The 11581-nt window shown below is 41.6% G+C and overlaps 1 protein-coding gene across 1 annotated transcript; it reads right to left on the reverse strand.

Annotated features, from left to right (window-relative positions):
- Nucleotides 1-245: 245 nt before the first annotated feature.
- On the reverse strand, nt 246-3195 carry LOC147620606 (AAA-type ATPase family protein / ankyrin repeat family protein). The gene is made up of 7 exons (XM_086824851.1): nt 2642-3195; nt 2407-2517; nt 2198-2296; nt 1981-2091; nt 1476-1779; nt 1206-1345; nt 246-1048 (listed from the first exon to the last, which is right to left on the reverse strand). The coding sequence occupies exons 1-7, from the start codon at nt 2783-2785 to the stop codon at nt 512-514; spliced, it is 1446 nt and encodes a 481-aa protein (XP_086680977.1). The 5' UTR covers nt 2786-3195; the 3' UTR covers nt 246-511.
- Nucleotides 3196-11581: the final 8386 nt, after the last annotated feature.

Below are 11581 nucleotides of genomic sequence, written 5' to 3' on the forward strand. Positions count from 1 at the left end.
CTCTTTTAAAAGTTGCACTGAAGTTCGGTTCTTGAGTGTATACAACTGAACAGGGCTGGAGCTTCAGTTGTGGTAGGTGAGTCTAGTGGGGTGTGGCGACGGTGGTGATCACCCGGCCGGTTAAACTGTAGGGACGGCAGGGTCAGGGCCTTTTCAGCAAGAAGAACGAATACCGGCCGTGGCTGCACTTCGAGAAAGATTATTGCATTGGCCTGGTGAGAAACTTACGATTCCTTAGATCCCGCTTTTGAGAACACAAACAAGCACGGAAAGTAACATTGCATGTGATGATCGCATGATACATTGAGATGTAATCTCCAAAGTATTACTAAAACTCTTCATGGGCATTATTTAAGAATAATTCACATGGCAAAACTGCAAACGCAAAAATCAAATCAAACAGATGCTGAGATGTTGTCTCAAGCGATAAATTGGCTGCATATCCATGCAGTATCTCAGCCTGCTGTTGCACAAACTTAGCTCAATAGCTACCCATTGTGCCGCAAAAGATTCATGTAGAAAGCAACCTTAGCCCTGCTTTGAGGTCTTCCAAGGTGATTGTGATGAGTTCATTCACATCACAGCAATCCAAACCCAGCCTATGATCCAAGTTCTCCCTTGCATTGACTAGCATAGGCCATACAAGGCCACCATTCAGAACTTGCCGCTGTTTCTCCGATGTTTCTGCATCCAGAAGTCGAGCTATCGCTTCAACTGTACAAGTATCATGCAGCTTAAAACCATACATCAAGCTTTCTATCTCTGCATCGTTCATTTTCAGATGAGTGATCTCTGCGAGCTCTGAAGTAGAGAAGTTATCGAAGTAGAAGTACTTAGTCACCCTTCTCGCGAAGCCCTCATTGCACGTGATCACACGTTTCATAGGTTCTGCGTAACCAGCAAAGATGACGACAACAGAGCCAGTGTCCATCACTGACATGATCTCTTCCAGGGCTTCCAAACCATAATCTTTGTCATCCGATTTCTGCAGAGGCATCAGCCTGTATGCCTCATCAATAAAGAGTATCCCACCTTCTGCTTCTTGAATCTGTCACCAAGCAGCCAAACAGCTTACAAGGACAACAATGGAAAAGCAATGCAGTGACCTCTTCAAGCAGCCAGCACTGTAGGCCCTACTTATTGATAAAACACATGATTGCCATGTGCTCTTGGCACTTTTCTTCTCAAAAGCATTATCCACTGACCTTTTTCCTTGTTCGAGGACCTGTATGACCCACAAATTCTCCAACAAGATCTGTCCGTTGAACCTCTACCACCTTGTCTGTTGGCAAGACACCAACCATGTGCAACAACTTCCCTAGTATCCGGGCAACCATGGTTTTACCTGAAAAGAAGAGGCTTTTTATTTAAAATGTCTAAGATCTGGTCAAACATTAAAGCAAGATTTTGGAGCGGGTTACAAGAAAGTCACCAAAAACAAATTGTACAAAGGCTGCGTAATGCAGATGATATACCTGTTCCAGGGTTTCCTAAAAAAGCCATGTGTGGAGATCTCCTAACAGCAACCTTGAGACCTAGTGCCTTGCGCTTCTCATCAAGGAGCATCCCCTTGGCCCACTTCCTCAGCTGCAGCTTCAAGTCGTGCAACCCAATGACCTTCTGCAGTTCTGCCTCAAGAGCATCCATCTTCATTTGAGATCCTTCACATGCTTTCATAGCCATCTCCTTCATTTGCTGGTCCAAATGCCTTTGAATTAACGCACATAACTTTTGGTGGCTAGGGCTCTTAGGAAGATGAGCGAGAGGTGTCTTTCCCTCCTGCAACCCATGCAACTCATAAGGCACATCTTTTACATACATGAGGAGCACATGATTCACATACATGAGAAAGTCCCCATCACGTTACAACATAACTGATTTGTAACTGTTATTGCAGGATGTTAAATCATTCCTTACACTTAACCAGATCCACCTTTTCTTGCTAAAACAGATACACAAACATGATAAGGGATGCCATACATTGTCAATGACACTAGCATCTGCATGGAAATGCAACAGCATCTCGACAGTCGACTGATCCTCGTGTTTCATAGAAAACCAAACAGCCAAATGCAATGGTGTCATTCCATTCTGTAAAAAAACAGACAAAAGTAGGTTTTCCATCTGAGTGTAATCTAAACAAATCAAAGTAGGCGTTTAACAATTGCAAACAGAAATAAGGGGGGAGATGAATTACGCCAGCTTTTGCTTCCAAGTTGGCCTTGTGTTTCAGCAGAAGCTTCACTACGCCAGTGCAACCGTTTTTTGCAGCCAGGTGCAATGGCGTTTCACCATACTGATGCAACAGAAAAAGGGTGATTCAGATTATCAACGGTTCAGATGATGTGGCATAAGCAAAAACCCTTACTTCGATCACAGAAAGGCTATGTTGTTGAGTACACATACCATGTTCTTTGCTTCGATCTCAGCCTTCTCTGAGCCTTTCCATTCGAGAAGAAGCTCGACAAGCTCGACCTGGTTGCTCGCCGCGGCGACATGAAGGGGGGTCTGGGACATCTGCAGATGAAGCAGAGAGGCCGTGGTGACGCTTCAGATAGAGTATATTGCCATGGCGTTGCTCGATATGATTGACGAGCAAAAATAACAGAAAGAGGTTTTAAAAATGCAGACATGGACATACCACAGGGTTTCGCTCGTTGATGAGGACCGGGCTGTCCTGCAATTTCCTCTTCAGGCCAGGAACATCGCCTGCTTGAGCGAGAGAGTGGACGGAGGTCGCGCGGGCTCGGGCGCGACGCTGATGCAGGGCTTGCTGCAGGTCCATTTTAAGGGTTTCTGACCCTTCAGAAGGTGAAAATTGTGGCTGCTGAGGTGTCTGGCCCTCTGCCGTGCAGACTAAGGATTTGGATCCCTCTCTGGTTTCTGGCCCTCAGGGTTGAGTGGCCCTTGCCAAGGTTTCTGGCTTCGACACAGACTTTCTAATCGCTGCAGAATGAGGGTTCCAGTCCTCCCTCAATGCCACTGCCGAAACAGGGTTTCAGGTCCTCCGTCAGCAATACAGAAAGCTCTATGCACATGTGTTTCTATTCTGTGTGTCGAGAATCGAGAGTAAGATGCGTGTCGCGAATACAAACGTGCGCAGCCTGCACAGTGCAGAGTAATTTTGAGAAAACAGGTCAGGGTAGGTAGGCTTTGCTGTTGGCGCCAGCACACTGCCAGCTTAAAGAGGAAGACGACGTATATTTCCATACCGTATACGTATATTATGATAGTATCCCGTATTACGTCCGTATTTTCGTTTGTAATTTGTGGACAGTTTGAACTTTGTGCCGGGCCCCTTTGGTCTCGTTTAAACACACGTGCCAAAGGCCCAGCCATGGTGCCACCGTCTCTGTAATTTGTGGCCAGCTTGTTGCTTGGTGGGGCCTAACACACATGCCACCAACTTCATTATAGGTACTAGTAGGTAGGCTAGATAATAGGTACTAGGTAGGCTAGATACCAACTAGCTAGTGTCTCTAGGAGTTGTTCACACGCTCGAGTTGGGGGCCCCTAGATGCCCACCAGCTCGTCGTCCATGCACTTATTGAATACTCTCCTCCAAGTGCCCCACCAACGGAGAGATTTCCAACAGCTATTCTTGGAGCTCGTTAGATGTATCACACACGGTCTCAACAACATTAAATAGTGCCGAACCTAGTGTTGCATGCTTGTGCAAAGCACATTGAGGTGCATTATCATTATGTCAAGGAGAGGCTCATTGCAGGATAGATTAGCTTGGCTTATGTCTCTACACATGACAAATGTGGTAGATATGTTCACGAAGGCTCTCTCACGAGAAAAGTTTGAAGCTTTTCACAAAGGTTTGGGCTTTGTAGCATGTTCAACCACATGATCATTGCACATGTTCACATCAACACTACAGGGGGGATTTGTAGCTATTTATATGATAGTGATGTGTGGATGTAGGCTAATAATGGGTTGGGACACTTTTTCTCTCTTTCGGAGGTTTTTTCTCCAAGTGTATGTATGCACTCTTATGAGTGTGTGTAAGTAACCTTATCATATCACTTCACTTGTACTTCACTCATTCTCATCAATCTACTTTAAGTGTTGTGCTTCTGTCTATCTCTCCTTGCTTTCCACATTTATGTGTGTGTTGCTACTTTGATATCCACTCCAACAACTGAGACAATGGTTAAGGATCCAAAGGGGGAAAGTCAAAAACCTTCACAGAGTGATAGAGGATTAGACATAGGAATGCCAATAAACCTATAGAATAGTGAAAAAGAATCCTCAAAAAGACCATTGAAAATATATAGAAGGATTGAAAAAGAGCTCCAAAGCTAGGTAAGGCAAAGGAGCAGAGCAGGTTGTATCTTTACTTGGACTTGAAGTGGAGGGTGAACAAGAGAACCCATCAAACAAATTGCTCAAACTCACAAGATCATTAGTATAAGCTGCATAGCACTTCTATAAACACGAGGTTAATGAACAAACAAAGGAATCTTACAACAGCATGAAGAACATATCAAGAAATTGGAGTCCTAGTAGGTAAAGAAATCAAAAGAATAGGATGAACTCATTCTTAACACATCTAGAGGAAGCTCAATAGCACAAAGGGGATTGTGTCCTTTTCATTATGAGAAAATGCCTTATATACAATTGGCTCTTATTTACACTTGGGCGCCCAAAACTTACTAACTAGGCCTTGGGTGGCCAATATTTCATAATGTACAACCTTTATAGTGCCTTTGCATGACACTTATTAATGTCCTCAATTGAGGATCATGTTGTTAATCCGAATGGGATTAACATTCTCCCCTTCTTAATGTAAGTTCTGTCCTCAGAACCTATTATCGAGGTCGGAAGACCTGGTCACCGAATTTATGTCAGTAGAAGTTACGTCTGGACTAGAGTTTTCGGAGTGTTCGACGGAATGCTGAGTGGGACTTCCAGAATCCAGTGTCGATCATGTCTTCAAATGTCAAATGCATATAAGCTAGAAGACATCTTAAGGGGTGGTAATACAGCATCATCCCTCTGTCTGAAGGCCCTTAGTTCATGTTGAACTGTAGATGCTGTGCTTCAAAGCCATCATAAGGTCTTGTAGGTTGATCTATGAGGACCACCAATAATTTCATGAACAAAAAGAGAATTTTAACTAAATGGGTCATTGATTGTAATAAGCTCACTGGGGACCTCGAGTGGCTCAAAAAGCGGAGTGCTAAATGGGCATGTGAAAGAGACATTGCATGGGAAGAGTTGGTCGAGGCAGTAAGTGATAGGAACTAGATTGTGGAAGTAAAGAGTCTAATATATGGAAAGAATTAGAAGATAAGAAGAGGAACAATCCCTAAAGGTGACAAAGTTGTCACACTGTGATGAAATGGAAAAGAAACTTCGAGAGGTTGTCACATTGTGACGAAATGGAAAATTTCATAAAATAACTCTAAAAGTAACGAGAAGAAGAGAGGGAAACTCCTCAATGGAGTAATTAAAACTAAAGGAGTTGACTCTGTAGCTAGAGGAAACTAAGAAGGACATTCAAAAGTTCAAGACTTAAGCCGAGAAGAGGACAACATAATTGGAATCAACAAGACAAAAGCTTGTAGTACAAGCTTGATGACGGGAAATCTCCTCCGGGGGTGCCAATCACACAAGTACTCTATTTCTAACCATGCTAATCAATTAGCCACATTAGTTGTTGCCCCTAGACCCCCCCCCCCCTCAAACTCAATTATTTTTTACTTCCACTTTGCTCCTCTCTATGACTGAAAAGATATAGATTATGAATCACCTGTGGAGCATAAAGACATAGAGTTCGGAAAATGTCTAGAAATACCACACCAACACTATTAATGGCCATTTTCCATAATGACATAGGACTAGTGGATCATGTTGACATTTTTCTAGCTCCAAAATCCTCTTCATTCACTTGAAGATGAGGAGCTTCTTCCTTTAGGTTTTGCCAGAAAATCTAGTTTTGAGTCCAATGTCCTAGGGAGCATATTTCATATAGCTTTGACCTAGATGAGGACCTACAGACATTATGAGGCTATAAATTGTTTTCTCTATCTTAAAGCCATACAAAGTACCTCGTATAAACCTTTAGGAATTTGGAAATTGTATTTATTGTGTGCGCACCTAGAGGGTTTAGAGATACAAGGGCAAGGGAGTTCAATCATATTCATCTTAATTACTCAATCCTAGAGACATGTGAGAAGATCCAATTGGAGGAGTCAATTCAAACATATTTTTAGGATAAACCTCAAGACCCTAATGTGGTTAAGGAAGTTAACTTACCCTTACAAATATTCTATTCCCTCAAACTTACAAAACCAAGGCTCCACATAGGTCATCAGAGTGTGAAAAGCCAGTTGGGTGAGGATTCCCTACAAAATGAAAATGTTCACATTGAGTTGTAGGAAGCACCAATTGAACATCAAGCAAAACAAATACGTAATATTTACTAGGTGGTCTATGAATTTGAGCAACTTTATTGGAGGCATATGTGAATATCAGAGCAGCACCTCCCAGGTACATAAGAATCGAAGAATGTCACAATTTCCTTGATTCAAAAATGAAAAATGCCAACTTGAAATCAAAAAGGTAGATTTAAAAATATTCAATCTCTTATCTCGAAAATCGAGCATTAAATTCTAGATGTGTAGGAGAATTTCAATCAAGAGAAAGAAATGTGTGGCACAACAAAAGGAACTGGGCAGCTAAAGAAATTGGAAACTTGGAGCATTCATTGGAGATCCTCGAGGAGGAAAGGCCCTATAGTGTTTGTGACATTGGGTTGGTAGATAACTATTACTTGACAATAGCCCCAGTTCTTGAGATGTCAAGCTCAACATTAGCTGACACTCATCATGATATGCTTGGGTGACCGTTTCCGCCACTTACATCACTGGCGTGTTTAGTAGGATGTCGACATGATAGATCTTTGCCAATGATTCTACAGCTGGACTACACTACTAGTCCACCACTAAGTTATGGCATACTTATCTTGCCAGCTCACTCACGTAGCGTATTCACATTATGGACCGCATGTATGTAGTACTTTACCACCACTAAGTTATGGCATACTTATCTTGCCAGCTCACTCACGTAGCGTATTCACATTATGGACCGCATGTATGTAGTACTTTAGTACTTATGTTGTATTTCCATTACTTTTTTTGTAGAACCCTTTTGTTGAGAAGAAGAAGAACAACAATTTTCAGCCTCTCATCTTGTGTGTTCTCTTCTAGGATTTGTGTGTGTGTGTGTGCTTATAGGAGCTCAAGCTCTCTTCCTCCCTGCATCTTTTCATGGTATCAGAGCTTGGTTCATGTTAAGAAGCTGAGCAGCAAGCAAGAGAAGCAGAGGAAGCGGTTTGAGGGTAAGAGCTTCACCTACTCTTCCCCCTTTGTGTTAACTACTACACCTTGTCAGGAGCTCTTCGCTCGGGAGGCACCGGCAAATGAACTCCAACTGAGGAGCTTTTTTTGCGTGGGAGCGGAGCTGGAGGGCAACTATACTGTCCTTTGGACCTCCATTTTTCAATTTGCAGGCGTTCATGTGCGCTACGGGTAAGTTTTGATTCTCTGTAGAATTCTATTTTGGGTACTGCAGGAAGGGCGATTGGTTGTGCATACAGTGTGTGTACTACAAAAAGGTCTTACAGGTGCTATTGGGTGTATGTATGCAAATTGAGGTCACTGGTTGGGATAGTTTGGGTGTAGTATAGTACCACTGCAAAGAATACAGCAGTTTGTGCATGACAAACAAGAGAGTTGTTTTTGGTGAGTTTGTGTTGCAGACAAGATGTCGAATGATGGAATTAACCAAATTGTTGCAGAGAAGCTTGACAAGAACAACTTCCATACTTGGAGGTTTAGATTGATAAATTTTCTGATGGAAAAAGATTATTAGGACTATATTGAAGGTGAACATGAGAAGGCACCAGAGATATCAAAGATTAATCCAACTGTTGTGCAAATGTAAAAGAATACAAGGATTGGAATCCAAGGAGTAAGGAAAGTCATGTATTGGCTTTTTATTAGCATACAGTACACCATGATTGGGCATATATAGGATGCCAAGTCACCCAAGGAGGCATGGGACACCTTGGTGAAGTTATATGAAACTAACACCAAGGCACGAAAGATTCAGTTGAAGAATGAGCTTCATAGTGTGGAGAAGAAAAACATGTCTGTGAATGATTATGGCTTGAAGATCAAGGGCATTGTGAAGGATTGGAATCCAAGGAGTAAGGAAAGTCATGTATTGGCTTTTTATTAGCATACAGTACACCATGATTGGGCATATATAGGATGCCAAGTCACCCAAGGAGGCATGGGACACCTTGGTGAAGTTATATGAAACTAACACCAAGGCACGAAAGATTCAGTTGAAGAATGAGCTTCATAGTGTGGAGAAGAAAAACATGTCTGTGAATGATTATGGCTTGAAGATCAAGGGCATTGTGAAATCCCTTGCCTTTATTGGTGTTTTTGCTGATGATGAGGATGATAAGGTGGAAGTATGCTTACCTCGGGCCACAATACAAGGCATTCAAGACATCTATTTAGACTCAGGAGAACATTCCCAACTTTTTACAGATTTGGTGTCAATGCTGATGATTGAAGAAAAGAGTTTGGGTGAAGACCAGTCTTCACAAAATAAAGGCAATTCGGAGTAACATGCCTTCTACACAAGTGCAGGTAGAGGCCGAGGTCATGACCAAGGTGGTGGTTGAACAGGTAATCAAAATTATGGTCAGCAACAATAGCCCCATGAATCACAACAACAACACACAGGTGGAAGAGGCCAATTAAGAGGTAGGGGAAGTCAAAGAGGTGTGGAAATTGGCAAAGGCAACAAAATGATACACGATGCTATTTTTATTGTGGCAAATCTGGGCATGTGCAGGCAGATTCTATAAGAAGTAAAATGACATGAGAAGTGGAAAAGTGTAGCAAAATAATTATGTGTCCTCTAGCCGAAGTAATGAGGACAATGCAAGGTTATTTGTTATGCAACATGTACTTAATGTTGTGTCAAAAAATGATGTATCCGCATGCAATGATGATGTATGGTATGTGGATTCAGATGCTTCAAACCACATGACCAGTCATGAGGAGTGGTTCAAGGATATGAAAAATCTTGAAAAGCCAGTTTTTGTTGAAACAGGGAATAATACTACTCATCCAAATGCCCATGTTGAAAATGTGTCATTGTCTATGTAGAATGGTAAGGTGAAGTATCTCGTAGATGTACTTCACGTTCAAAATATTACAAAGAATTTGGTTTTTGTTGGCCAAATGATTGAGCAGGGTTTGTAGGTGCACTTTAACCCTGATGGTTCTTATGTCGAAGACTTTAAAGACAAGTGCAGGTTGGTTACAAAAGGCAATAGAGTGGATAGAATGTTTACACTAGATGTAAATATGCATGAAGTGAAAGTTGTAATGTTTGCATAGGGTTCAGGAGTTGTTGCAAATACATACATTTGGCATAAGAGAATTGGGCATGTAAATGTGCAAAGAATGAAGTCTATGCAGACTAAAGAAATTGTGACAGGGCTACCTAAGTTTAAGGTTGATGGTATGCAGAAAGTATGTGAAGCATGTCAATTTGGAAAGCAAACAAATCATGTGTTTACACATGATAGAAATGTGATCAGGAATGTAGTAGATGTGGTGCATTTAGTTGTATGGGGTCTTGCAAAAACTACATCTATGGTGGGTGGCTGTTCAGGTATTATGTAAAATTCATTAATGATCACATGAGGAAAGTGTGGGTGTATTTCATGAAGGAGAAGAGTGAAGTTTTCACTTATTTTCAGAATTTTAAAGTGATGGTTGAAAAGCAGACAGGAAAGCATGTAAAGTGCCTAAGGTTAGATGGAGGGGGAGAGCACTTCTCCAAAGATTTCTCTGATTTTTTGCAAAAGAATGGCATTCAGAGATAACTTACATGTAGATACAATCAACAACAAAATGGAGTTGTTGAGCGGAAAAGCAAGCACATTGTAGAGATAGCACGAGCATTGATGACAAAGAAGAATATGCCGCATAACTATTGGGGTGAAGCTATTTCTACAGCAATTTATATCATGAGCAGGACTCCTACTGCAGTTTATATCATGAATAGGACTTCTACTGCAGCCATACATGATGTAATGCCAGGGGAGAAATTCAGTGTGGCAAGAAATCTGATTTGTCTCACTTGAAAGTTTTTGGATATATTGCCTATGTGCATGTGCCAGATGAGTTACATACGAAGCTGGATCCAAAGGCAAAAAAAAAAGTGTTTAATGGATATTCCCTTGAACCAAAGGGATATAGATGTTATAACCCTACTACACATGAGTTAAGGTTAAACAGAGATGTTGTGTTTGATAAAATGAGTAGCTGGTAGCATCTATATCCCTTGAACAAAAGGGATACTATAACCCTACTACACGTGAGTTGAAGGTGAGCAGAGATGTTGTGTTTGATAAAATGAGCAATTGGTATGTTGCTGATCCATGTAACTAGAAATGTGATTACACATAATGTAAGTCAACAATCACAGTCATTGAGTGGACCTGGACAATCCTCTTGTGTTGGATCTATTGATAGACCATGGCGTGGTAGGCTGCATCAAAATACCAGTCCAAAAAATGCAATTGGTACATCATGGAAAAGGCAAGGAGAAGGTTGGTGAGCCTCTTGATATGCCTGACATTTCTACAGGGTATTCTTATATTGATGGAGAGTCTAGTGGCTTGGAGCAGAGCCTTGATGATGAGCTTGGGATTCCAACTATTAGAACACCTACTGGTGTAATAAAGGCAAGAGACGCTGCAAAAATGCAAGGTAGTGATCATGGACAACATAGGTCAGGGAGATTCACAAAACCTGTTTGACAGGTTGACATATGATGGTTATGTCGCTCATCATTATGCATATATGGCTAAAGTTGTGCAAGATGTTGAACCCACATGTTTTGAAATTTAGATCGGGAGAAAGCCATGGGTGAAGAAATGGCTACATTGGATGCAAATGAGACTTGGGAATTGGAGCCATTGCCTGAGGATAAGAAGGCTATTGGATGAAAGTAGGTGTACAAAATAAAGCACAACTCAGATGGAAGTCTTAGCAAGTATAACACAAGATTGGTTGCCAAAGGTTATGCTCAAACTTATGGCATTGATTATGAGGAGACGTTCTTCCCCGTTGCTAAGATGGCAATCGTGAGAGCTGTTATTGCAGTAGCTGCATCAAAAGGATGCAAATGGATGTTAAGAATGCATTCTTGCATGGTGATTTCCAAGAAGAAGTGTATATGGATCAGCCACCAGGTTATGAAGATGTGGGTCACCCTAATTTTGTATGCAAGTTGTGTATGGCTTGAAATAGGCACTGAGAGCATGGCATGATAAGATAGCACAATATCTTATCACCATTGGCTTTCATGTGACAGATGCTGATCATTCGCTCTATATGTGGAAGAGTGATAGGGGCCTTGTGGTCATCACAATTTATGTGGATGACTTGATTGTTGGGGGTGATAGTGGAGAGGAAGTTGAGAGTGTGAAATGTCTCCTCAAGCAAAAATTTGACATGAAGGATTTGGGTGAGCT

The sequence above is a fragment of the Cibotium barometz genome, chromosome 31 (genome assembly GCF_041138505.1).
Source record: "Cibotium barometz isolate CiBa-2024 chromosome 31, ASM4113850v1, whole genome shotgun sequence".
NCBI classification, from domain to species: Eukaryota; Viridiplantae; Streptophyta; class Polypodiopsida; order Cyatheales; family Cibotiaceae; genus Cibotium; species Cibotium barometz.

Coding starts and splice junctions, on each gene's coding strand:
- LOC147620606 (XM_086824851.1), bottom strand. CDS start 2,785: ATGGACCTGCAGCAAGCCCTGCATCAGCGTCGCGCCCGAGCCCGCGCG. Junction 1,346..1,475: donor TTTAGGAAACCCTGGAACAG/GTATATCATCTG, acceptor TCTTCTTTTCAG/GTAAAACCATGGTTGCCCGG. Junction 1,049..1,205: donor GTCCTCGAACAAGGAAAAAG/GTCAGTGGATAA, acceptor GCTTGGTGACAG/ATTCAAGAAGCAGAAGGTGG.